Source organism: Tympanuchus pallidicinctus, unplaced genomic scaffold (assembly GCF_026119805.1).
Source record: "Tympanuchus pallidicinctus isolate F22 unplaced genomic scaffold, pur_lepc_1.0 scaffold14, whole genome shotgun sequence".
Taxonomy (NCBI): Eukaryota; Metazoa; Chordata; class Aves; order Galliformes; family Phasianidae; genus Tympanuchus; species Tympanuchus pallidicinctus.
Window position 1 is genome coordinate 12,797,551 of NW_026294659.1, and position 27,517 is coordinate 12,825,067.

General features: G+C 42.1%; 1 protein-coding gene and 1 long non-coding RNA gene across 3 annotated transcripts; both read left to right on the forward strand.

Annotated features, from left to right (window-relative positions):
- Positions 1–297: 297 nt before the first annotated feature.
- Positions 298–2,525, forward strand: LOC128076441 (uncharacterized). The gene is made up of 3 exons (XR_008204383.1): positions 298–381; positions 752–868; positions 1,809–2,525. It is a non-coding gene; the product is annotated as an uncharacterized LOC128076441 (long non-coding RNA).
- A 3,349-nt stretch (positions 2,526–5,874) lies between these two features.
- Positions 5,875–26,281, forward strand: TMPRSS2 (transmembrane serine protease 2). Of its 2 annotated transcripts, none has more exons than XM_052673945.1 (15): positions 5,875–6,010; positions 11,124–11,286; positions 12,455–12,524; positions 13,594–13,795; positions 14,120–14,203; positions 15,577–15,696; positions 16,857–16,986; positions 18,068–18,178; positions 18,831–18,874; positions 19,568–19,742; positions 21,495–21,670; positions 22,822–22,917; positions 23,833–23,975; positions 24,782–24,934; positions 25,096–26,281. In XM_052673945.1, the coding sequence occupies exons 3-15, from the start codon at positions 12,510–12,512 to the stop codon at positions 25,105–25,107; spliced, it is 1,461 nt and encodes a 486-aa protein (XP_052529905.1). In that variant the 5' UTR covers positions 5,875–6,010; positions 11,124–11,286; positions 12,455–12,509; the 3' UTR covers positions 25,108–26,281. The 2 variants fall into 2 exon arrangements, with proteins under 2 accessions (XP_052529905.1, XP_052529906.1); XM_052673946.1 differs by lacking the exon at positions 5,875–6,010 and adding an exon at positions 8,584–8,606.
- Positions 26,282–27,517: the final 1,236 nt, after the last annotated feature.

Here is a 27,517-nt window from a genome sequence, read left to right on the forward strand (position 1 = left end):
ATAGCGAATGGTAAGACTGTTGAATGTGTTCTACTGCAGGTCAATAGTTTTTATACTGAGATGTGGAATTCTAGGAACTGACTCAGAATATTTCAGAAAACACATTTCCTCCATTCCAAAATCTACCTTTATTGCAAAGAGCACTTCTCTGAGCTACTTTAATTAAGAAAGACAACAACGACGACAACAAAACAGAACTGTAAAATGCTGTAGGAATTCTTTCTTCATAACCATAAAGTTACCCTGTGAAAACTCAAGGACAAATTATCCATCTGCTTCTGCAGAAAGCACAACTGACGAAATGTCAAGGAATGGCAAACCTCTCTCACCACGATTTTTTGTTCAGATTTACACCAACACAAACTTCAATCTTCTATTTGCGTATGTAAAATCCCTTTCTCATTATTGCAATTAAATACGCTTTTCCTGAGATAACTGTTGTCTTGCTGAAGAATATTTTCACTTCCTTACAGCATGCCAATCCGTGATTTACAGTTTTCTGACTTCGTCTACCCAGTTTATTGTGGAATTAAAACAATGTTCAATTGTTGATAAAAATCAAGTACTTATACCTGATGCGGGAACAGACCATAAAGGCTTGCCAAGCTGCAGGCAAGCAAAGGAGGTTTCATTTTTACCCTTTTGTAACTGCCTAACCAACAAATCTCTGAGCACTTTTGCAAATATTTGGTTCGACGTGAAAATAGCAGTAGTGCTTCTGATAATACTTACTTTTAATCCCCTTTTCCAGAGCAGGAAATGGAAGCAGGTAGAAACGAGTCAGCCAAAGTTCTGCAGCAAATCTGGAGCTGCGTTAGGATTGAAAGGGAAGAAAATCCTAACTCCTTCTTATTCAGACAGACAAAAGGTAATCCGTTTTGGATACGATTTATCTCTGGTTATCTCATGCAGGTATTCAGAAAATTCAGCTGATCTACTTTTTTCTTCTTTTCCTTTCCTGCATAGAATTGTTATCAAAGAAATGAAAATTGTGGAACAGTAGTCTTGCTGGATCTTTAAAACAGAAATGATCTGTTGATTTATGATATTGTGAGGAAGACTCAGTGTTTTCAAAATAAAATGTAATTAAATGTTCGGGTCAGAAAATCTGTTACATCAATATTAATTTTGTCTGAGGTTACACTTGGGTTCAAAACATCACTTTTGGTTTCTAACTGGACAAAAAAAAACCAAACCAAAAAACCAAAAAAAACCATGTTGTGGTTTCTTTTGTCCCCCCTTTCTGTATATATCAGCAAAACTAGCAGAGTTGATTCTAATTCCTATTAAAAAAACATGGTTCTGCCACTAACTTAAATCTAATTGCAAAAGATTTGAGTCACTTTCCTTTTCCAAATTCCCACTGAACGAAATACTTTAAAATGCAATTCAAGATGCATTTGTGTAATTTCTTATAAAAACAGTGAGATAGGTCTGCACTGAAACTCATGTTCACTAATGTATTCTTCAGGCAAAGTTGTGTTTGATGGCACAAGAGATTAACCTGGTTTAACTGGCTGAGTAGTTTGGATTTACGGCTGCTTGTACAGGTACAGCACAAAGCTAACAATCAGATCAATGAAAAAAAGGTCTCAAGAATTGGAAAAAAAACATACAATACATTACAGTTGTTGTTCAATTTCTATGCCATGAGACTACTGCTATTTTAATGCAGATAGCAAATCAAATTTGTAGGTCAGATTCTATTTTAATGGAGGAAAATGCAGCTGCTTTTACATTCTACACCCAGAAAAATCCAACAAAGAGCAGTATTTGATTTTTTATTCTCTTTTGCTTTATGTAGATAGACAAGGAACCCATTGAAATGCCATGCACCTTAAGGCAAGTCAAGGTCACTTATTATCCCTGACGGTTTCTTCCCTCTGGGAGTAAGCAAAGAATTTATCAACTCTGAGACTTTCTTTGTCTTGGGAGAAAGCGAAGCTGGGAGGAAAAAAAAAAAAAAAAAAACTAAAAAGAAAGAATGAAGAAGAGGTGATTTTCTGTTTCTCCATCTGTGTGGGGCTTGAAACTCCAGAAAAATTCTGTGACAGGCTGGGAAAGAAGTGAGAATGTTCCTAGGGCCACACCTTTGTAATCTGCAGTGCATGCTGCCCTCTCCTACTCCCAGATAACAGTAATTGGTTTCAGTTCCTGTAGGTTTTCCGTGTCTTCAGTTAATATGCTAATGAAGGAATACCTCTTGTTTCATGTGCTTTTTGGAGATGTCTCCTCATTTAGCTTGATTTTCAAATAGACTTAAAGCAGAGAAAATGTGTGTGTGTGTGTATTCTTGTTAATAGCAGCAGATGCAAATGTACTTCCAAAGTCAAAATACGTTTATTTTAAGCTTACTTATTAAATGACTAAGTTTCCAAGTTAGAAGAGGTGACTGATGTAGTTCTGTGGATGAATGTGTAACTGTAGCACCTCTTGGGAAGTGCTCTTTCTTTTTTTCAGAGCTCTTTCTCCTGATGTTGAAAAAGAAATACAAGTAGGGCATAATGAGATCCCCAGTGCTTAAAGCTGGGACGGGAGGACGAATCACAGAATTACAGAATCATTAATGTTGTAAAAGACCTCTAAAGTCACCTAATCCAACCAGCAGCCCATCACCAGAATGCCCACTAATCTCAGTGCCGCGTGCACATGGCTCTTGAGCACCTCCAGGAATGGTGACTCCACCACCTCCCTGGGCAGTTTGTGCCACGGCCTCACCACTCCTTATGAGAAGAAAATTTTTCCTAATTTGCAGCTTGAACCTCCCCTGTTACAACATGAGGCCATTCCCTCTTGTCCTGTCGCTGTTAGCTGGGAGAAGAGGCCGACCCCTACTTCACTACAATCACCTTTCAGGTGGTTGTAGAGAGTGATAAGGTCTCTCCTGAGCCTCCTCTTCTCCAGGCTGAACAACCCCAGTTCCCTCAGCCCACAAAGCCTGTGCTCCAGATCCCTCAAAAGCTTTAAGTCTGTGTCTTAGTTAATGGGGTTCCTTGGGAATGACTGGGATTTACTAGGCAGTAAACACTGTAATAAAGGTAGTATGGAAGGATTATCAATCGGGTTTTAAAACATCTGCTGGCAGTCAGTTTGCTATCTAAATGGCTTTGTCCAGCTTAGGGCTTAGCATTGAATTCATCAAGAGATAACTTTAATTCTCGTTCTGTTGGGTAGAAGTCCTCTGTGGTGGTCCCAAAGTGGTAAGGGCAAGCTCACCATGACATGCTGTAAGTAAGGACTCCAGAGCTTTTCTTTAGATAAAACTTCATCTCCTATGCCCTAAGATTTTTCTTAGACATTAGAAACATATGCAAAAGCTGACTATTATATGCTGAGTATTAACAGAGTAGGAAATGAACTATGAGGATGAATCACTGTGGGAACAATAAAAGTTATGGTCAACGGCCTTCAACAGTAAAGTAGAGGGAGGAGCCAAGGAATGGTGACGTTTTCATATGGACAGATATGCAGTGGGCAGTGCTGCCAGACACTTTAGTGGATCAGTTCATTCACACATTGATCCTCCACAAATGAACAGAAGCATCAACTTCTTTCCCTATAAAAACTAAAGCAAGCATCATCCCCTTCCCCACACATGCATAAGTGCAGAAGAGGAAGTGGTTCACAGAACACTGAAACTATTAAGTGTGAAAAAGATGTTTGGGTAAGAGTGGAGGCAAGCAGTGTCATGCTGGGTAATGCTGGGACATCTCCAGCTCTGGGCAAGAAAAGGTCCTCTGCAGGCATGCACCAGCACTGAAGGCCCAGCCCAGCCCTGGCTTGTGATACATTAATGAAATGAACGCTTGGCATCCAGCTCTGCAAAAGTCAGCTTGCATAATTAAAAGACATTAATGTAGACATATACACAAATGCGCTGCAGAAGGGGCCATGAGCTGGTCCTCAGCTGGAAAGGACAAGCTGAGCAGACCCTGCAACTTCAGGTGCCAGGAGGAGGGAGGCAATGTCCCCTTCCCACCTCTGCTGCTCTGTGTGAGTGTCCCTTTGACCTCTGTTAGCAAACTGAGTTAAGCTTGGAGAATATTAACCCAATTTCAACAACTAAAAAAAAAAAAAAAAAAGCCAAAAAAAAAAAAAAAAAAAAGCTTTTAGTATGTTTGAGAACAGAAACATCATCCCTTCAGTGAGACAGAAACCAACCTTCTGGCCAGACTGAAGCAAGAGAGAACTGGGGTAAAGAGGGAGTGCATTTGTCCCTGGCCAGCTCTGCCTTCCGTCTGTCTTCCCTCTGAGAAGAAAAGGTGCTAACAGCATTAATCAGCGGGCTGCTGGCGGGGGCCCAGGCCTTCCAGTCTGTAACTAAGCAGAGTGCCACTCATTGTAATGGGGCCCCACTGTATCCCCGCTATGGCAGCCCTCCTGGTATTGTGTGCAGTTCACTAAGCCACATGGCTCCCTTTCTAAGGCTTCTTCCCAACAGAGAGCACACTTGGCAATTCCCTGCTACTATGTCCTTCGGCTTAGTTGGTATAATCCCTTAGAAGTGGACATCATCAACTCATAGAGGAACCAGCATTTATATTTTACATCTCCCTTTCTCTTTACCTGCAGCCACTGTGCAGGGTATTTGGACAAAACCAAAGGGTGATCGCTGAATCACAGAATGGTTTGGTTGGAACGGACCTCACAGCTCAACCCATCCCATCCTCTGCTGTGGGCAGGGCTGCCCCCCACCAGCCCCACTCAGGCTGCCCAGGGCCCCATTCAACCTGGCTTTGAGAGCATCCAGGGATGGGGCACCACAGCTTCTCTGGGCAGCTGTGCCAGAGCCTCATTGCCCTCTGGGGAAGGAATTTCCCAGTAACACCTAATCTAAATCTCCTCCTTTTAGTTTAAAGCTATTCCCCCTTGTGCTACCACAAAACTAAAGTTCTTCTAAACTCTGAGGGTCATTGGCAGAGTTACTGTAGGTTAAAGACAAGAATGTGCCACACAGGTGTAAACTTCAGAGGACCACTGCAGATGTGACATGCAACATCCTTGTGTTTTGCTTCAGGAGAAATTAGAGGACTAGTTACTGCAACTGAATCCACACTGGAAAATCTCAGCCTCACTGACTCTTTCTGGGAGAACATAATCAAAAATTGCCCAACAGAAAGGCACAGCTGGAAAGCCTAAGTAAAACTTAAAGATCATGGAATCATTGAGGCTGAAAAAGACCTGTAAGATCATCCATGCCTACTGTGATATTTCAGCAAACACTGTTTTGTACTGAAAGATCTGGTATCTGAAAGATCAAGGTATGTCTGTCTTTAAATAAATATATATAGCTGGAAAAACACCGAAGTATGATCATGGCTTCTTGGTGCATCTGATGTCATTCCTCGATACACATCTGAACACACACACAACCCAAACATTTCTCATGCCCAACTTTGGTCTGCTCCCTTCTCTGCAATCTCCCTGCAGAGATGCTGGCACAGCTGTAGGTAATCTGGATGCATTGCTATAAATTCTCCATTTTCCTGGGGACTTTCTCAGTAACACTCTGAAGTTTTTGGACACTAGTGGTTTTTTATTTTGCGCTGGGGCTGTTTTGGCAGAAATAACCCAATTCGTTTGTAGATCTGCTTTAAAGGAGAGTCACCCCGAGCCATCAGAGTAATGTGACTACTGAGACCGCAGGCGTCTTTAAAAGCACCCTTTTATCATGTTGCTATTAAAAAGGAAAAAGGAAATTATTTCTGCAGCCCGAGCACGATGGGAGCACTCGTTATCACCTCCCGACCTACCCACTTCAGGGAAGGGCCGATAGCTCTCGTTGCTCGCTTCCCTGGGGCGTTTATTTTGCATAAGGGCGAGGGAGGAGAAAGAGGGGACGGAAGGAAGGCTGGAAGCCCGCTGCCCGGCCGGAGAATGGGGTGGGCAGGTGCCCGCAGGTGGATTCGTCGCCCGGCCCCTTTCAGCCGCTCCCCCGCCGCCTGACTCCTCCCCGACCCTCCGCTGCTGCCGGCTCGCCGTGCCGCGTCTGCTCCGCGCTGCGCTCCAGGTAAGCGCGGTGCTCCCCGCCCGCGGGGCCGGGCGGCTGGGGGGGCTTCAATCGGAGCTTGGCTTTTGGGGTGCGGAGGGTTCCGACGTGACATCCTCATCGTGCCGGGGGGCGGGGTAGCCACGGCTTCTCCCGAGGAGGCATATGCCGCGAGGCAGAATGCGGAGGGATAAGGTGGCTGTTCCGAGGTGTCAGAGCGTTGTCGCTCCTATGCAGGATAAACCAAAGCAGCGTCAAGTTCTGGGGTCTCTTCGTTGTGTTGCTGCTCTGCGGTTTCTTGTGAAAGTGCCAGTTTCTGGATACGGGTGTCATAGTTTATCCATTCAAATTTTGGAAGGTTGTCTCTGTTGGTAGATTCCTTCCTGCAGGAATCATATAATATTTTTAGATGTTACTGGGAAATTCTTTCACTGAGAGCTTGGTGAGGCGCTGGCACAGCTGCCTAGAGAAACTGTGGTGCCCCATCCCGGAGGTGCTCAAAGTCAGGTTGGATGGGGCCCTGGGCAGCCTGAGCTGGTGGGGGCAGCCCTGCCCACAGCAGAGGGTGGGATGGCTTGGGCTGTGAGGTCCCTTCCAGCTAAACCATTCTGTGATTCTGTATCATTGAGGCTTCCAGGCCAGAGCTTGGAGTGCTGTGCTCACCCCCCTGCACACTCCTTCCGGCGGTCCCATTGAAGCTCACACCTCTCTGCACCTTGGGTCTCACTGCAGGTTTGCAGGGCCGAGTGTGGGTCGGTGAACTTGACAGACTGCTCTCACACTGAGCCCTTGTCCTGGGTGTCCCCGTTTGCCCTGAGTAAAGTTACACTCACGCCTTCAGCGCATTACAAATAGCCAAAGGAAGCAGATTCGCCTACTGGGACTGGGTTGCATCGAGCGAGGCAGCGGAATGCGAGGGGTGAGACAGGCACTGTTTGGGGCATTGGTCAATGAAATGGACAAGGTTCAGGTGCTGCTACAGCTGTGCTGCTGTATTAGTGCTCGTCCCATGTTGTGAGCACATGCATTCTTAATTCAGTCTCTGGCAATGAGGGCTTCAATGTGGTGAATCCAATCCCCTAGCAGGAGCTGGCTTTTCTTCCTCTGATGGTGACAGAACACTGGAACAGGCTGCCCAGAGAGCCTGTGGAGTCTCCTTCTCTGGAGATATTCAAGACTCATCTGGACACTTTCCTGTGCAACTTGCTGTAGGGAACTGCCTTTAGCAGGGTTTGGACTCAGAGATCTCTTCCAAATCTCACCATTCTGTCATCTGCCACAGACCCCTTTGTTCACAGCTTCTCATGAGAATCGAAAAGTCATGATAGAAAGCTGCTGATCTGGGCATACACCTAAATATGTAAGTTTTGTTAGCTTTGCTACTTTTTATTCATTTTTCAGCAGCGTGGCTATCTCCTGCTAACTACGTCTGCAAGCTCAATCATCTGCAATTTGGATATGGCAAACAAGTGTTCTTGCAAGCTTCCCAGCCCTGAACCGCCAGCAAAGTCTCATTTCTGCAGACTGAGATGTGCATTGTGCTACTTGAAGTTGAGGTTGTTTGTTCCTCTGTGGAGGGAAGTGGGCAGAATCATAGGATGTCAGGGATTGGAAGGACCTCAAAAGATCATCTAGTCCAATCCCCTGCTAAAGTGGAAACACCTAGATTGGGTCACACAGGAATGCATCCAGGTGGGTTTTGAATGTCTCCAGAGAAGGAGACTCCACAAGCTCTCTGGGCAGCCTGTAGTACTGAGGAAGAATGCATCCAAATGCCAGGCAGACAGTTGCCGCGTCCTTTAGCAGCAAAGTGATTTGTGTGTGTGAGGTTCTGGGTGCTGTGGACACTAATCTCAGCTACAGCTAGTAACTGACCAAGCTCCACCATCCCAGCAAATCTGGTTGTTTGGACTCTTGCCCTCTCTTGTTCTGCAAACAGCTTTTTATAGGGTTATAACTCTTCTGCTGCTCAGTTAGACAACACCTTTTCTGCTTCTTTTCCCACTCCACAGTTCCTAACTTTTATTTTTATTTTCTATATACAGCCAGCTATGTATTTGTAATAGGCAGAGTTTCATAATAACGCTTTTTCATGGCATCACTCACAGTATGACTGCTGCATCCCATAGCTGCTTGGAATGAGACTGCTATGCCCTGAGCTTTATCTTGTGTAAGTGGAATGAATCTCGGTCTTCTGACCTTGGGAATACTGTTGTATCGTGGACTTCATTTGAGTTCCTGGTAGTGCTTATCAACAGGTACTGTTTTTTAACACCCGTTGATAAGTGGTTCTATGGCTTAATGATATTTTTAGGAGCTAATCTGGAATAGCTCCAAAGTTACTTCTTAAGAAATGTAGGAATGCCAAGGTTCAATTGTGGCAGAGACTTTCATGTTAATATTTGCATAGTCTTACATAGTTCTCTGCAAGGCCGTAGGGTCACTGAATATCTTGTGTCGGAAGGGACCTGCAAGGATCACAGAGTCCAACTCTGGGCTCCATACAGCACTACTCAAAATCAGGCTTTATGTCTGAGTGTGGTGTCCAGATGACTGTTTCATTTTTTTTTTGTCCAGGAAGCAAAGGTATAAACTGCACAGTATGTGGAAAGATCTTGTAAGTAAACTTGGAATTGTCTCTTTTCTTGTTTGTTGCCTGCCCCTTACTGTTACTGTTGGCTTCCTGTATCCACTGAAACTTCTTGGATGACGTAAAGCAGTTGTAATGGGCAGTTATATGTGTTATAAACACATAACAGTATGCTTCGTTTGTAACCTTGTCAATAAAAGGCATAACATGTTGACTTGTTCTGAGTTAAGGTTGAGCTTTGTGCTGGGATTATTGCATTGCCATTTTAATGGGTATGCTGTGTTTCTTTATCAGGATAACAAGGACGAATGTTTATTGCTTATGACTTGGTATCAGTGTTAGTCACTGCTTTATATGGATCATTTGGATGCTGTTATGCTTTCTCTTTTTAAAAGCAGATCTTTTCTCTATGCTTTTCATTTTTATTTGTTCTTCTCCCTTTTTCCTTGTTTGCATGCATTCACTCTAATGCGTGTTTAGCTATCAAGAACGAGTTTTGGATTTTGTTGCTTGCTTTATTTTTTTTAGTTGATGATACGTATAATAGAACTAGTCAAACAGCTACTAACATTTCTTGTTCAGGAAATGGCATTAGATATGTAGCGAAATAGCAGGGAAATATAGGAGGCATACTGTTGTCTATGTATCTCTGCTTCAGTAGATTTCTGGATTTGACATTTGGACTAAATGATCTTAGAAATCTTTTCCAACCTTAATGATTCTATTATTTATGGTGTTGTATTAGGATGCTTGAAGGTGTCATTCCGTCCTGTTGACATACTTGTTCAAGCATGGAAACAACTTATAGCTGTCTCTTTATGAAAGCTTGCAGAAACCAAGGTAGCTCATGGTGTTTGTAGAGCACTGCACCTCTGGAGCATGGTACTGCTCCTAATTAACAATTAGAACATGATGTGTAATAAAGAAGGAACGTTTTTCATTTCTTGCATGAAAAACCTATCAAACTGTAACTTTGTTTTACATATGCAGAAGTAATTTACATACATTTACTGAAAAACTTTTCTAAAGAAGTATTGGATTGAATTTGTCTGGCATGAATCTAGTATTTTCATTTTTTTTTTTTCCTATTCTGATATCTTTTATTGGAAAAAAGCTTATATATATAATTTTTTTTTTTTTTCAACCCTACTTACCCATGACTATAATGATAATGCTCCTAAGGCACATGTGAAAAAAGGCTGTGATATTTTGAGTAATAGCTGCCTGCTGCGAGTCAGTGTATTGCAGTGCATTCATCTGTATGCCATGTCAGCGATGGCTGTACATTTTGTACATATGATTGTCCATCATTAGAAATTATGGCATTATTTCTTTACTTCAGAGTTCTGTAAGAAAAGCAAAACTTGGTTTTTGGAACTTCTGTGATACAGGTGTCCAAACGCTCATTCTGTTCAACTTTGGAACAAACTGAAGGTTTTGAAACTCAGGAGTTTGAATGATGGTTCCTTTTCAATCCTTGGCTATACTTTTCCCAAAGTTGGAAGGTGCATACATGTGACCTGCAAGGCATTGCCTCAGTGGACTCTGTCTTTTGTTCAAGGCTTTGCCCTCCTGTGCCCTGTCTCTTGCACTTTCAAGTTGCTGCAGAGATGAGCTCCATCTCTGTTTCCTTGTGTGAGGGTCCCTGTTAACTCCCCCATCCCCTCTCTCCCTGAAGGACTTCTGAGGTTTATTCAAATGTACCCAGTAACCGTGCCATTATAGCTTGTCATATGTTTGTTGATGAGGAATGACTGGAAGGGGAAGGAAAGTATAGCTCTGTGTTCTGACTAAACTTTGCCTCATCCACATAGCTTTATAACACTTTTTATGTGTAATGTATTTAAATATCACGCGTGAGACTAAAGCAATGGACTGAGATAACACACCCATCCCTTCTGTCATTGTTGGGACAGGGACTGTTTCACAGGTCAATTTGTTTTTCCAAGGCCCAGCTTCCTTATCTATGAATCTGCTGCAGTACCCTTGGTTATTTGTAAAACATCCTGAACTACCTTAGTGATCCATGTTTAAGAAGACTAGATTATATTGTTATTGGATGTTACCCATCCGGTTGTGTTTTTTTTTTTTTTTTTTTTTTTTGCTTTGAAGCATGTATAATGTAGTAGGAATCCAGTGGTTTCATTGTAATCTCTTTTTAACATCCTGGAAAATAATTTTGTGGAAATATGTATACGACTATAACTTATCTTGCCTATGTTTTATAGTGTGATAATTGAAATTCTGTTATTATCTGTTGCATGGGAAACAGATTCACAAGGACTAAGTTGGGAGTGGTAGTTACAGTCAAGATAAGAAAAAAATCTATCTTGCTTAATTATTGTAAAAAAAAAAAAAAAAAAAGTGAGGAAGGCTGTCATCTGCCAACTGGCAAAGAATTTCAAATTGTGCTATAAAAAATATTTGGAGCTTTTTTTTTTTTTTTAAACTGTGATTCCTGTTGGCTTGCCTCAAAATCACGTAATATTCTCTTCTATCTGTTATTGCTAAACTTCTGTACCTTTTTTTCCCCTTCTTTTTCAGGCAACAAGGAACAGCAGTGTCTTCCCGCAAAGTGTTACTTGTTCTGTAAGTTTGGGCAGAACTGAGTTTACCCAAATCTACTATGAAGAAGTGACCAAGAATGGATGCGACATAAAACAGAAGTCATACAGACTTAGTCACCAGTTTTGATGAACTACTTACTGTAAGTAAGAACAAGACTTGTTTTCTCTTGTCTGCCATGCAAACATGAGTTCAACGGAGTGCTATTCTATTTATTTCTTACTGGTAGTACTAACAGGTGTATACCATGAACAGCCATCCTAAGCTGTTGTGAACTTGGCATGCTCTTTGGTGCTAAGCTGCTCTAGAAATTCACTTTGGAGATGTTTGCGGTTCAGTTCTGGGTGAGATAATGATCTACGTGCAGGCTCTAAAAGAACTTCTTGCCTCAGGCTGAGCTGTGCTGTGTCTTTATGCAACTGCTGTCTACTGCAGTGGCCTTCAGCAGAGGCCGTTCTGTGCCCATGCTCAGGGCTTGCTGGAGCTGGAAAGCTGGAGAACTGTATTGCTCAGCATGTGACTGAGCCCTTTTCTCTGCTTTCCCTCACGTAGAGTAACATTATGAGAAGTCTCTCTAATCATTAAAATGATTGCTTGTGGCGGTGTGTAACCTTCTTAGAAATATGGCAGCAAACATTGTTGCATGTCTTGTGTATCTGCAAATTGTTGGTTTTACCTAGCGTTAATGGTTAACTTTAAAATAAACTGCTATATGCTTGAAACACTGGATGCAGCTCTAACATTTGCACTGGTTTGGCTTGTTGTTTCCCCACTCTGTGTCTTTCCCCATTTTTGGTGTGGTGGCCACTGCACACAACCAACACGGAAGAGTGAAAACGGCATGGTTTGCAGGGCTACCGGATGTAGCATGATTAAATGAGTCCATTGAATTTGTATTTCCTGATGCTTTGTTTGAGCTCTTGTTTCCGTGTCACGCGCTTCAGTGATACATGAGTAAGTGCCGAGAGAGAGGCGGGAGGAGCAGCCGGGTGCTGACAGCAGGTGGAGGCTGACAGGCTGCTGGACATCGCCACTCCTGTAGCAGGAGCGGGCACCGCCGCCATCCTCTGGGTTTGCGTGATGCTCCTGTGGATGAATGACTGCCACTGTGTGATCCACTGGGTTGTATTGAGAGGCTGTTGAGATCCAGTTTCAGGCTGTACCTTCGTTTATACTCTCTCTCAAAAGACTTCCATATTTCTTTTTCCCCCTAATTCGGCATTTTTCTAAAGATTTAACTGATGAGAGAGGTGGACAAAGCTTTTTGGTTACAACCATTTCCGTTATGACCACTTCTTGTTTTATTATAGGTTCAGTCTTTACGTCTAAACACTTGAATTGTTTCAGGACTGCTGTAAAGGAAAGATGACCTCTACTGTAGTAAGTGAACAAAATATTCCTTTCTGAATTTTTGTTTTTGTGAGGTTGTGTCTCTTTACAACTATTAGAATGCTGAAGGATGTGCTGGTTAGTAAGTCTTTAAAGAGGTGGGTAGAAGGAATTCTCATGCTTTCTGCATAATGGGAAAGATACACTGCAAGACAGGTGTAAGAGGCTTGAATTAATTAGCATTTCAAGTGCTCAGATATTGATGGGACTAAGTTTATGCTTTTAAACCGTATGTTTGAGAGAGATTGGAATGGCTTCTGATTCATAAATCTCTTGCAGGATAAGTAGGCCAGGGTGTTTTGGAAATACCTCAGGTGTGCCTTGCATTGCCATGAAACAAAATGGCAAGTAAGCCTTTTTCTTAAACCTGGACAGTTGAGTATATAAGGGCTGTTAGTTGTCAACATTTCTTCTGATGATAGTATTGCCTGAACCTTGCTCCTTATTTGTACTGATGTTCAAGTGAAATGACTAGTGCAGCTACCTGGTAGGCTGGGTTTAAGAATCCTTTTAAGGTTGAATTATTTTGGATCGGGAAATTGATCTTGTAACATGCCTTCAGGGCTCACTCTGTTGCTATCTTTATTATTCAGAGTGTGAGGTATTACGCACATGCTGTAAATCTCTTTCTCCGTGTAAATCAGTGCGTTGGACACTTGCTTTAGCTAGGATTTTGGTAGGACAAGGGGGAATGGTTTTAAACTAAGACAAAGGAGGTTTAGGTTAGATATTAGGAGGAAGTTTTTTAACTCAGAGTGGTGACACACTGGAACAGGTTGCCCAAGGAGGCTGTGGTTGCCCCATTCCTGGAGGCATTCAAGGCCAGGCTGGATGTGGCTCTGGGCAGCCTGGTCTGCTGGTTGGCGACCCTGCACATAGCAGGGGGGTTGAAACTAGATGATCACTGTGGTCCTTTTCAACCCAGGCCATTCTATGATTCATTACATAATAGAGTTCTGCATGAAGGTGGCATCTTTAATTTACTTTGTTCTAATTGCACTCTTGCTTTTTTTTTTTTTTTTTTTTTTTTTCCTTTTTTACTCATAACGTTATCATTTAGAATCCACCACCGTACTATGAAAATCATGGCTTCCAGACAGAAAACTACTATTCTGCCAAGCCACAAGTAGGTGCTAATCCATATCCACAGTACTTTTCTACGAATGTTCCATCAGTGCCAACTTATATCCCAAGAGTTTCCAACCATCAGTCAAGCATTCCAGTAGCACCTCCATCCAGTTCGTCCAGGATGTGTTCATCAAGTAAGATTCGTTGGCATTTCTTCCAGAGTTAGACTTAATGTCTTCCAGAATAAGATAAGAAATAAAAGTGGTCTTTCCTTCAGATTCCTGTATTGAGAGAAACTGTGAGGGCTGCTTCCTCTCTGTAAATGAGGAAGTGGTGGCTGGCTGTTGTACCAGGAACCTGAACAATTTGGAGGAAAGGTGGTGAAATGGAGAAAAGTTTGATGAGCAAACACCACCAATTTTTAAATTCAGTAAAATACGCATAGCGCTTGTGACCATGCTGGAAATTACTTTATTTGTGAACCTAATTTCTCATTTTTATCCATATTTTCATTTCAGGTATGAAGAAAATTATAATAATTGTAGTATCCATTTTAATAGTCGTCGTTTGTGCAATTGCTGCTTTCTTGATCTGGTATTTTGGTAAGAATTATTCTTTTTGTTGTTGTTCTGAAAAGAAAAGATGTAGGGCTCTTTTAAAGTTAGAAATATAGATTCTCGTCTTTCATTTTATGTTGAATTAAAGGGCAAGGAAGTCTTTGTTACCTGTTTCATAAGAGATAAACTGGTGTGGCTTTTAAAAAAAGGCCTTAACTGTGGGATGTTTGTTTGTTTTTTAATAGTGCTACTATTGCTTTCCTTTCATTTTGTCAAATGAATACATTTTTGACATCAAATGATGCCAGTTTTTTGCCTCCTCTGGAGCAGCTGGCTTTTCTGGAAACCTACAATCTGTCTGGGAAAAGCTGAGGCAGTACAGCTCTATGTTGTAGTAGCTTTACTAAAGAGTAGCTTGACATCTTACAAGGGTTGGTGTTTTGGTGGATAGCTGGCATGTGATTGTGGGCAACTGATCCTACAGTACATTTAATTTGGGAAATTAGTACTATATATTAACACTGAAATGAAACTGTATTCTAAATTCTAACTTGGCTTAGCTTCAAAGGAAGGAGATGAAGTAAATTCATATGCCTTAGCTGCTAAAGTTAAGGTAAATGATCAAGACGTATTTTACTTTGGTAATATGGGACCATACTTAAAGCTGAACTAGTTTGCCTATGTTTATTTGCTTTTGTGAGGCTTTTGATGCAAGTGGGTTAAAGTTGTGTGTGCCCAGTCCAAGTAACCACCGTAAGCTGGAACACAGGTGACATGTTGAACTTGGGCGTCATCTCCAACCGGAATGACTGAGCTCTGAAGCTGGGCTGCAGCAGTTATGTTTGGCTTACCCAAGTCGATTTTGTGATAACTTAATTTCCCTTTCAATTGAATAATTTTTCTAAGAAAATTGAAGAACAATTTGCTATGTTGTTAAGAACTTCTCTGTTCTCTATGGGAAGGGAAAGGAAAACAGAAGGTAGTTCATTTAAAATTATTAGGCAGCCACTTTGTGTTCTTAGTTGTTTTTTTTTAAACTCAGATTTATGCAGGGTGAATGTAGTCTTGTTTTAAGCAGGACTGAAAACAACAAGGTGTGATTAATTTCTTCTTCTCTGCTTCGTTGGTGTGAAGTTGACTCCTTTCAGAAAACTTAGTAGAGCTTGTTTATTTGGGGGAGGCAATGGACAAAATTGTCCATTCAGTCAGCTGCATCAATGAGTTAATCTGACAAGTGATGTGAAGGACAAAGCAATAAATCTTTGATTGTGTTAGGCGAGGCTTTCTCCCAGCTCTGAGTTTAAGTGTTTGCTGGTGCTTTGCTCTATTAAACTGACGTGTTCCATAAGGTGAGAGTTGGCGGTGATTGCTTGAGGCTAAGCTGATGTTCAGTCTGATGACTTTGTTGCTCCTTTCAGTTGAGGATCGTTGTCTTGGATCCTTAATAGAGTGTGGATCTTCGGGAGTGTGCATTTCTCCCTCATTGTGGTGTGATGGAATAACTGACTGCCCAAGTGGGGAGGATGAAAACCGGTGTGGTGAGTACCAGCAGTCAAGCCAGCAGCAAGAGTTTTTGGTCAAACTCCTTTGTCTAAAGCTTGCTAAGTTACCATAGGGCCAGCTTAGGCTCAGCTGTATCTCTTAAATGGCTTGGGATGTTTGAATACATCAAATCTTATATCTGAATCTTCAGTCAGTTTCCGGTTGATTGAAAAGCTGAAGCAAAATGACTGGCTCAGAGTTGAGTTTGCTGGAGTTTTAATATTTTAAAAACAGCTTCTCTTTTTATTTGATTTGCATTTATGCAAATCTGAGTATGACATTGGCTCTGGAATGAACTGTTGTTGTAGAACTTCAGGTGATAGTATAGAGCTTTTTCCACATATTTCACATTCCTCGTTCTCCAAATACTTATTTTCAGTTTCACATCTGCTTTGTGTAAGAAGGGTCTGATTAGTATTTTTCCAACTCAAGAGCTGACAAGAAAAGCTGTGGTGAAGAGCTGGAATTGTGAGGTGAAAATGTCATCTGTTTGCCCATGCCAAAGGTCTGGCATTTGATGCTAGCACCTGTGTTGTGCTTATGCTGTTTGTGAACTCCTATCCTGTACTCCTATTCTGTCCGTGCTTCATGCAGTATTAGCTTTTACTGGCATGTGCTCTAACAGCTGTTCCTCTCCATTTAGTTGAATAATTAGTTTTTGGAGAAGCTTGCTCAGTCTGCTCTTTTACTTGAATTATTTTGCTTTAAATTCTTTTGCAGAATACACATTGGGGCATAGAAGATTGCTCCTTGTTATGTTTTTGCTCTATAGCACTTGTCTGAAGCAATTTGGCATATTAAGATATAATAGAAATAGATTACGTCAGATTATATTTTATTTACATGTAATACATGGCTGTGTAGGTAAAAGATGGAAGATTGAGTATTGCAATCTTCTGCAGTGTTAGAATATGAAACAGTTTTGAGAATAAGAACTGAAATGATGAACACTATATTGCATACTTTCCCTTAAAATTTCTAGTAGAAACTGTCTACTTGATATTTACTCACAATTTGAATAGAGGGCAGCATTAAATTAGCACCAGCTTATGCATACAAATATCATGGGTGGCAGAACCTTTAAACAGAGCAGTAACATAGTGTGTGTGGTGTTCTTATGTTTTTGGGATTTGTTCTTTTCTTCCTTTTCTGGCAGTTAGACTTTACGGACCAAACTTCATCCTCGAAGTTTATTCACCTGTCAGCCAAACCTGGTACCCTGTTTGTGAAGATGACTGGACTGATGATTTTGGAAAGATTGCATGTCAAGACATGGGTTACAGTGTGTAAGTCTAACCTTTGTCAGTCTTTGCAAATACGTGGAAAATTTAATATTCCCTTAAATCTTGCAGTTTTTAAGAATACAAATCAGAAACAAAAAGCAGTTCGTGATCTAGCTTTGTTGAACTCAAGCGGATCTAATTTAACAATGATAGGTGTTACAGAATCAAAATGGAAGGTTCCTCTGACAGGTGATGTGTTTCTGGCATGCATGCAGTAGTTACTCCATGGGGTCACTTGTATGTAAACTCACAGTAATCCTCCAAAGCTTGCTTCACAGTACCAGCTTGTTACAGTTGCCCAGTAACATCCATTCTGGCTTAATTTGTCATCAGTATTACATGGAAAGCTTTGATCTCCTGAGGACACAAATAACAGATGCCTGTGTGGAAGATCAGCACAAATGTTTGTGGCAAGAATGCTGTCCATGTTCTCCATGCACAATGCTGTAGCCTGAATTCTTCTGCAGTTGAAATACTTTATGTTGCCTGTCTCTGATGTGGCAAGTGCTGTCTTCCAGTGTGTAATGTAATGAGGGCAATTAATTGCCCAGGCAGATCTGGCATGTGCACAGGCTGCCTGCAGCACTTGTAATTAAGGACTCTGAACCAGCAATAACCAAAGTAGTTCTCAGACAGTAAGTCAACCCAGCAGCAATGCTGCAAGGCTGTTCCTCAGCTGGAAAGCCCTGCAGAGCAGCAGCATTTACTATCCCTGCGGCTGTCCCATAGAAATGTGTCTGCTAGAACTTATTAGACTTGAACTTTACTGTGTATGTAGAGATGCAAAGGCATCTCTTCATCGTGCCTTGTTTCATGAAGCTGAAGAGTGGTACCATGTACACATAATAGATAACAATATTATTTTAATCTACTAATTAACTGTCTGATGGGAAACTGAGCTTGAAAGATTTCTTTAAGAATCAGTCTCTGCTGCTAGTACTGCACCATTGGGTTCTTTCTGTGCTTAATACAGAAAGAAATTAATATTTTAGAATTGCCCTTGTCAGAAGCTGTGGCTTGGCACTATTTATTGTCATTTGAAAACCGAAACTGCTGGTTTTCTTACGATCTTTCTGTTTCACAGAGATACATATTACTATAGCCAAGGAGTAGCAGCTGATGTCTCCATTAGAAGCTTTATGAAGCTAAACGCAAGTGCGGGGAATACAGACTTGTACAAAAGGCTGCAAAGCAGGTATTATTGCTAAAAAAAATAATTTCTTTTTATCAAGAAATTCTTTTTATTTTTTTAGCTGTTGTAGGAGATATAGCCTGCCTAACAATAAAAGGAAAGAGACTTTGTTTTCAGTCTGCTTGCCGCAGCTGCTCTTCTCTGTATTTAAAAACACTTCTACTCTTCTTTTAAAAGTGTAGATGCCCTATCCTGTTCCTCTGTGCTCTTTGGAAGGTTGACATGTCAAAGTTGCATTAAACAAGTCTGAAGCCTCTTATTCGCAAACATGTAGATTGCTATACCTGAAAAGTTATTGTCTTACTCCCTTGTTGTTCAAATTCCTCTATGACTATTTCATAAATCAACTCAGTTTTCTCTTATGCTGTTCTTTATCTTGCTCCTCAATAGGCTTACAAGCCTTATGTGCTGCCTGGCTGTACTGTGGTCTGCGGTCTTCCATGTGACAGTTTTGGCGAATGCAAGAAACGGTGAAGGCCAGATGGGTATTGGTAGGGTAGCTGGAGAGAGTGAAGAAAGGAGGAAGATGAGCATGAAAGCAGGGCATATAGCTGGAATGGGTAGGAAGCAGCTGGAGGGTGAGGGTGAGCTCTGCCCACTGTCTGCTTCGCTGGGTGTCTTAAAGCTTGTTTGCTCTTTTCTATTTCTATTGCAGTGATTACTGTGCATCAGGAAATGTGGTTTCTCTGCGCTGCATAAGTAAGTATATGTTTCTCAGACTTCTACTTGTTGATGCCTTGAAGCACTCTGCCCATAAATCCTTTTGAATCTGCATGAATGATTGTTTGGTGGGAACGGTGACTCAATTCTGTGCCCAGGTTTCAGACTTTAAGGAGCAGAATGGCAGAGGAGACAAGGGGGATGTTAGGTCCCCAGCTTTGTCTTTATTGTTACATGTTCTTTTAAACAGCTTGCCCCATGATGAGCTCTGTAGTCATTGCTGTGCGATGTGGAGGGAAGTCTTTGGTGCGCTGACACATGGCCATCCAGTGGTCATCGCTGTTCCTCACCGCAGTGAGGTGACCCCTGGGTGTTGCCTGTCCTGTTGCATGGGGGTGTGTGTCTGTGTGACTCACCAAAGACATTCAAAGGCCATTCAAAGGCCAAAGAGTGTAACAATCCACCCTCTCATGGTTCACTTCTGAAGTGATGAACTGTGAGGCATAGCTTCCAATGAGGAGGGCAATGTGAAGGACTGGAGCCTTGGTCCACCCTGTCCCCATGAGTCCGAGCACCATAGAGCAATGGCTGGGCTGTGGCATCAGCTCACAGCAGTGCAGTGGATGTGGTCCGTGCTCCCTTTCTATTGAGCTTTAGTGAAGCCTGCGATGAAGAAACCACCTTTGAAACCAGCTCTCTCTAATGCGTGTCTGTGTATGCCTGACCCCTCAGAGTGCGGCCTGTCCACTAACAGCAGAGCCATCATGGGCAGGATCGTGGGCGGCAACATGGCGACGCTGGGGCAGTGGCCGTGGCAGGTGAGCCTTCATGTGCAGGACACCCACATCTGTGGAGGCTCCCTCATCACCCGTGAGTGGCTGGTGACGGCAGCCCACTGCGTGGAGGGGTGAGTGCCTTTATTTCCTCATGTCTTCATGCCGCAGGGGAGTGAAGCCCAAGCCAGTATTAACCATAGATGTATGTATACCTATCTGGGGAACACTTTGTGTAGGCTTCGAGGAGAAGGAAGGCTGGTATTTTGTCAATTTTTAACTTGAAAGCAGAAACTTGAAGGACAGTTAAGTGTATTTATGTTAAAAGGCAGCTGCTTTTATTGGAGGGAAAGCCCAGTAAGCAAAGACATTTTAACGGTTGGTTGAATCACAGTTTGAGGCTCAGCCAAGGGAAAATAACTTTGTCCTTAACCTTGAGAAAGGAATGTGAGCGTTTAGTTCTATGTGAAGATCTTATCCCTCCTCTGTTTTCTACTGTGTGCTCCATAATATACAAAAGCGTTAGGAGTGGTGACCAAGGTGTAGCTGGGTTTTAAGATTCAGGTTAAATTTGGTTTTCTTTGCAAAGTGGCTGTCAGTTCTGGGGGGGGAGTTCTCACACATATAGAAAGTTCTCTACGGAGCATGTGGGAATTGTTCTGGAGCACAGAGACTAATTAAATTATACCTAGTGAATGCCTATGCCTGATGTTAAAAACAAAAACAACAAAAACTCACCAAACAGCCACCTAGCATTTTCAAGATAAATTCCTTCACTAGATTACGTTTTTGCTAATTCTGGTTTCTGCTGCCCTTCCATGTTTTGGATAGCACACGAGTGATAACACTGACATATGAGACTTCAGAAATAACACCTTGATCCCTCAGTCGCTGAAATCAATAAAGAGGCTTCTGTGTTCCAGTCTCAGGCTATAATTTGCTGTGCTGAGTGACAAAGGGGATTGGCAGTGATACTTAACTTACTTCAAATAATTTTTGTACACTTATGAAACTGGAGTCAAGCTCTCCTGAAGTTAGATGGCCTGTACCTTGTCTTTTAGGAAAAAAAACAAAACAAAACAAAGCAAAAAAAACCCCAAAAAAACAACAACAAAAAAAAAAAACCAAAAAAATCTTGTGGTCAGTTTTTGTTATTACATTTGCATTACAGTAAAAGTCATGCTGCTAAAGTTGACTGATGAAGGGAGACTGGCCAAAAATAAGGCACGAGTTACTGTTTGCTTTTGCCTCCAGAAGTGGCAGTCAAATACATATGCATTCTTGGTCATGGATAGTAAAAACAATTCTTGGAAGGTTGAGTACTGTATCCAGTTCTGGGCTTCCTGGTACAAGAAAGACAGGGATCTCCTGGAGAGAGTCCAGCGGAGGGCCACAAAGATGATAAAAGAGCTGGAGCATCTTCTGTATGAGGAAAGGCTGAGTGACCTGGGTCTGTTCAGTCTTGAGAAAAGAAGACTCAGAGGGGATCTGATTAATGTTTATAAGTATCTTAAGTGTGAGAGTCAAAAGGACATGGCCAACCTCTTTTCAAAGGTCTGTGGGGACAGGACAAGGGGAAATGGCCATAAGCTGGAGCATAGGAATTTTCACACCAATATGTGAAGGAACTTCTTCACAGTAAGGGTGATGGAGCACTGGAAGAGGCTGCCCAGAGAGGCTGTGGATTCTCCTTCTCTGGAGATTTCAAGACCCACCTGGATGCCTACCTAGGCAGCCTGAGGTAGGGGGCCTGCTTTGCAGAGGGGCTGGTCTGGATGATCTCTAGAGGTCCCTTCCAGCCCCTACAATTCTGTGATTCTGTGGTTCTGTAAGCTGAATTTCTCTGCCAGCGAAAAAAATCTTCTAACACTTGTTTTTTTCTGTAGACAATTTTCTGATGCATACATCTGGACTGTTTATGCTGGGATTCTGAACCAGAATGAGATGCTGTCAACATCTGGATACAGAGTGCAAAAAATAATTTCCCATCCAAATTATGATACAGATTCTAAAGACAATGATGTTGCCCTTATGAAGTTAGAGACACCGCTGACTTTTACTGGTATGTATTCTGCTCTTCTTAAGGGGAGAAAAAAAAAAAAAAAAAAAAAAAAGAAAAAAAGCAGGGGGTAGTGAGCATATCTCTTAAAACTTCCGAAGTTGATCAAGAAATCCTTGTAGATACTTATGGGAAGAACAAAAGAATATGAGTAGTGATACCTTAATGTGCCCAACCAACAAAAAAACCCCAATGCTCTAAAACCAACCCAAAGCTCTGTTCCAAGTTCTTGATCAGATTCCTTGCTTTAAACTAAAAAGGAAGATTTAGGTCAGATATTAGGAGAACAGTGAGGTGCTGGCACAGCTGCCCAGAGAAGCTGTGGTGCCCCATCCCTGGAGGCGCTCAAGGCCAGGTTGGATGGGGCTCTGGGCAGCCTGAGCTGGTGGGGGGCAGCCCTGCCCATGGCAGGGGTTGGGGTGGCGTTGGCTTTAAAGTCCCTTCCAACCCAAGCTGTTCTATGATTCCTCATGTTAGCAGATGGGTAACAGTTTTTTAATACATAAAATTGAAAAGGGATTTTCTTAAAAGTGGGGATGCTTCCTTGTAAGCAGGCCATAGAAACTGAAATATAAAACATTACTTAAAGTACTTCATATATATACGTTCTGTGTGTGTGTGGGTGCTATAATTGCAAGTCCTGTATTTCAGTGCATCAGCTTAAACCGACTTGAAATATTCTGGAGGTTGTCTGCTTGCTAGAATGTTTGAAATCTTTTATTTCACCCTTCTTGTATACAGGCATTGAATCCCACTTGCATTAGTGATTATTTTCAGCAGGATTTTGCAAACAGGATGAAGCTAGTTGTTGGAAGAGTTTCTTCTCTGTCCTTGTTTACTGATCACACGAACTGTTGTTAATTGTTGCAGGTAGCCAGGTTGCCGGTTGAATAGAGCTAGACACACTAACTGCTCCTTCATCACTTTGAGGTCAGAATGCAGTAGTCCTCTAGGAAGGAGCAACTGCTTAGCTTTTCACTGCTGCCTGCGTTGCAGGGTATTGCTTAGCTGCAATGGGGGTAAAGTACAGAGAAAAGAGCACAGCATGTATGTACTTAAGGCAAATGCTGGTCACTGTGAGTAATGTCGTATCCACTTGTTTCGCATTATGCCTGGACATCTGCGGCTAGACTGTCACTGTATTTGCTTTGTAGATAATATACAGCCAGTTTGTCTGCCTAACCCGGGATTGATGTTCGAGCCTAATGAGGAGTGCTGGATATCTGGGTGGGGAGCAGAGTATCAAGGAGGTAAGCATGGCTCTGACACATTTGGGTCTTCTACACAGCCAGTCCTCTTCAGACTAGATCAATTTGTGGGACTTGAGAACGGAAAAAAGAGGCAATATCAGAAGGCTGAGAGAGCTGGGGCTGTGTAACCTGGAGGAAAGAAGGCTCTGGGGAGACCTGAGAGCAGCCTTTCTGTATCCAAAGCGGGGATATAAGAAAGAAGGGGACAGGCTCTTCAGCAGAGTCTGTTGTGACAGGACAAGGGAAAATGGTTTCAGACTAAGAGTGGAGATTTAGATTGGACATAAGGAAGAAATTTTTTACTATCAGGGTGGTGAGGCACTGGCACAGGTTGCCCAGAGAAATGGTGGATGCCCCATCCTTGAAGACATTCAAAGTCAGGGAGGATGGGCTCTGAGCAACCTGATGTAGCTGTAGGTGTGCCTATTCATTGCAGCGGAGGAGGGGGGGGGGGGGCGGTTTGCAATAGATAACCTTTAAGGGTCCCTTTCGTCTTGAACGATTCTGTGATTATATGAAGTTTGTGGTCTGGGGTAGGGACAGGGATTTGCTGCCGCCTAGTGCCGGACCGCGAAACTGAGGAGGACTTTTTCATTCATTGCTTTGTTCATGTGCTTTTAATAGCCCTACGGCTAATATAGTTGCTTGGGCTTGTAGTAGGCAGGTCCTTATTATCTTCACTTACAGTACACTAACAGCAATGCAGAGTAAATAACCCCTGGGAAAGGAATTTAAATGTCAGGGTATTTTCTGCATGACGGACTTTTCATCTTAAGCATCCATCCCTGAGTTTCTCATGATTTTATTTTGTCTTGAGTAATGCTAGCCACTGAAATTTGTAATAGGAATGTAACTTGATGGTTATTCTAATATTGTCTTTGTTTTTATGTGTTTTCATGCTTGTTTCAATTTTAGGTAAAACAGCAAGTGACTTGAATTATGCCAAGGTACTCTTAATAGAACGTTCTACATGTAATTCTGTCTATGTCTACGATGGCATGGTCTTGCCTACAATGGTCTGTGCTGGATATTTACAAGGAGGAATTGATTCTTGTCAGGTAATTATTTCTAACTAACACCTAACAGTGATCTGGTTGATCGTTTTTGTGCTCTTATTAGTAGGGATTTTATCATCAGTTAATTCCAAACTGATAGAACTTTTAATATGTTTCTAATTGACTGATATGACTAACAGTTTAGTTGGGCTTCTAGTTTATTTTGTGGCACATCCTGTAGAAGGGAGAGCTTTTTGTCATGCTCTGCATGGGGGCCAGTGCTGAGAGGCTGAGGCAGTCTTTTTATATGTGCTTCAAGGATGTTTGGTAATCTCATACTTGAAAATGAACAAATGCTCTTTGTAATCACTACATTACTGTAGCAGGATGCTTGTGAACAAGAAAGTCAGTAAAGTCTGTCTTGTTTAATGCTTTGGGCAAACTATTTTCATTCCTATGGCATATAGTCTTCATTTAATACAGTAATTGACATAGTGTTTTATTTTAGTTGCTCTCTTGCAACTAAAGCTCTTAACTTTAGCTCTTTCTTTTGAAATCCAACTCATATTCCAAGGGGGAATGGTTTTAGACTGAGACGGGAGGTTTAGGTTAGATATGAGGAGGAAGTTTTTCACTCAGGGGGTGGTGATGCACTGGAACAGGTTGCCCAAGGAGGCTGTGGATGTGCCATCGCTGGAGGCATTCAAGGCCAGGCTGGATGTGGCTCTGGGCAGCCTGGTCTGCTGGTTGGTGAGCCTGCATATAGCAGGGGGGTTGAAACTGCATGATTTTTGTGGTCCTTTTCAACTCAGGCCATTCTATGATTCACTGGTGGCCAGTCACTAACAGTGCACCAATGTTTTGTGCAGGGTGACAGCGGAGGTCCTCTGGTAACAAACAAAAACTCGGTGTGGTGGTTGGTTGGAGATACCAGCTGGGGAACTGGCTGCGCGAGTCCCAACAGGCCTGGAGTTTATGGAAATATGACTGTGTTTACAGACTGGATTTATAAAAATATGCAGGTAAAATGTTTCTATCTTTCTAAATGCCCCAAGTCGTGAAACTTGACTTTAATCACTTACTCCATTCAGTTATTCCATTGAGAAGCATCCAAGCAATTGATGAGATGGTCTGTCAGCGCAGCTAGAGCCTTTGTTTTTTGTTTGTTTTTTTTTTTAAACAGGCCAACAGATGACAACGCCATTTCTCATTCAGTGTTTCTGAGAACAAGAGAAAATGAAGCCATGGGTGCCTGGGATATTTATTCACTTTTACAAATGATTTTTCTCTTTGAATTTTTTTATTTTTATTTTTTTTAATAACATGAAGGATTGCACGCTGGATTATGTGCTGGCTACAGTGACAGATTTTAGTCAGTGAGGGAATATCACAGTAAGCACCTTTATTGATGGGGTGCCTCTCGGAAAGTCATTCTGCTAAATGCTTGCTGAGATTTTTTTTTTTAGCTGAGTAACTTTCACTTGGTAATCAGGTGCAGGTTTAAAATAGAAATTTTAATCACGACTTCAGATTTTTGTAGCAGGGTTCTGAGACAGTTGGTTTTGTGGGGTTTTAAATTAACTGTCAAGTAATGTGAATATTGAATCTCTGAGCTGCTGGCTGGCAATGTAAGAAGAAATGAATGTTTTTTGGTGTATATGAAGGGAAGTTTTCATGCACTATGTTAGTAGAGGCACAGGAAAAAAAAATACAAACTGTATATTCAGGTAGTTATAAATCCTCAGGATCACGACAGCCGTCATCCAACTCAGATTGCTCCAAGTAAGATCAGTCTGATCCTCTCAGTAATTAAAAGTGCTCTTCTGCCTCGAACTGCTGTGACTCCTGAAAGGGCAGGACCTGCCATCGCTCCTGATATAGGTGACAGAGAGGAACGCTCCAGAGCTGCAGCAGAAAGGAGGCAGCTGAGCATCCTGCCAGCGAAGTCCCCTGCCACGTGCATCCAGAGGATGTGATGCTGCTCCGTGGGGTGTGCTGCAGGCGGCAGACCTCTGGCTGCAGTGCCCGTCTGGGGGCTGGGTGTTCTGGATGAGGAGACACAAGCCTGTGTTTCTGCCTAACCAGATGAACTACCTCATTTATTAAATTTGGCTTTTAGTACTTTAGGGCTCTCTTTTAGGTATCTGCATGATGTTTTTAGCAAAATACAATGAATATCAGAGTGCCACTTCGACTAAGATTTGGAAAATAATTTATAATCATAGGACAGAGGATCAAAAAGCCATAACAAGTCACTTTTATTAAGAAGGATAATTTTCTTGAAATAAATGACGCTAGTTGTGTTGGTACTGAAATGCAATTACCTTGCATGGAAAAACTGCACCAAATAAAAAAATATATTTTTTTTTACAAATAATTTTCCTTTGTAGCAGTTTGTTTGTTTGGGATGTCTTGGAAGCAGTTGCTAAACTCAATGTCTGAAATCTTCTGAGAAGCTGATTCAAGAAAGAAGCAGCAGGACGAGAAAAAGCAAGAGGGTTATCTTGCTTTTTTTTTTTTTTTAACTCCAGAATTTCAGGTTCCTGAGTAAACCCAGGGGAATAGAGCTGGCTGGTCAGGGATACTAGATATCTTCAGGGGAGGGGGCTGCCAAAATCACTTGGGCTTATGAGATGGAGGTAAATGGGGAAGTTTTTAGACTGAAAAGCAGTGGGATGAGGGAGCTGCACCCTAATTTGTTGTAACTCACACTGCCCAAAGCAGTGTACCTGCCTGTTTTCTCTAGGGGTATTTTCAATAGCACATGATTGTCATGCGCCCCTTAGGGGATACCATGAAGCAGTTTATAAGTTTAAAGCACATTCAAAATAAAAATTAAATGTGTTTCAGTGTTATGGTATCAGGTTTTTATAGGGCTTGTGAGCTGCTGTGCTGCTAGTAGACGTGGAAAACTGTTGGTAGTGCTTAACACGGTTATAAATGCTGCATGCTCCAATGGGTTGAGCTCTGTGCTGCTGAAGTCAGCCCTCCCTTGCTGCCATGTTACAAAGAGAAGGCTTCTCTTGTAACCTTGGGAACTGCTTGTCTTGGGAGCTGCTACATGACAAACTGGAATAGGCACATTTTTTTAGCAGAATGCAGCCAGCCCTCACTCACTGCGCAGAGTATAGTTTTGCCTGTTAAAATCTCCTTATGAAAGAAGTCACAATTACGATGTGCAGTATTGTGCTTTGCACTGCCTTCCATGAAATGAAAGACAGCTTTTGGAAAGATTCTCCTCAGCCTGAGAAGGAGGAGATATCAGGTAGCATGCTATGTGCTGAGGCATCTTTTCAGTGTTCAGTGTCTTGTGGATTAATCTGTTACACACAACCCAATCCAGTGGTCTGGTAAATCCATCATCAACCCCAAAATCTCAGGCAGAGGTCCAGGCACCTAATAGAAAAACATCTTGGTTTTCTAACCATAACCATATAAGTCAGAGAAAAAAGAGAAATGAATCCTAACATCATCCTGTGAGTATACTTATCAGCTGTAGTTATTTCCCTTTAGGCTGGAACTGTTTCAGACACACTGTGAGCACCATCTTTATCTGCAGAGTTGGAACTTACCAGTGGTAACATGTTGCACGAGTATCTTTTTTG

Bases quoted from the DNA above. Each gene is read 5' to 3' on its own strand.
- TMPRSS2 (XM_052673945.1), top strand. The intron at 18,875-19,567 runs GTAAGTATATGT...CTGACCCCTCAG, and splicing joins GGTTTCTCTGCGCTGCATAA to AGTGCGGCCTGTCCACTAAC. The intron at 22,918-23,832 runs GTAAGCATGGCT...TTTCAATTTTAG, and splicing joins GGGAGCAGAGTATCAAGGAG to GTAAAACAGCAAGTGACTTG.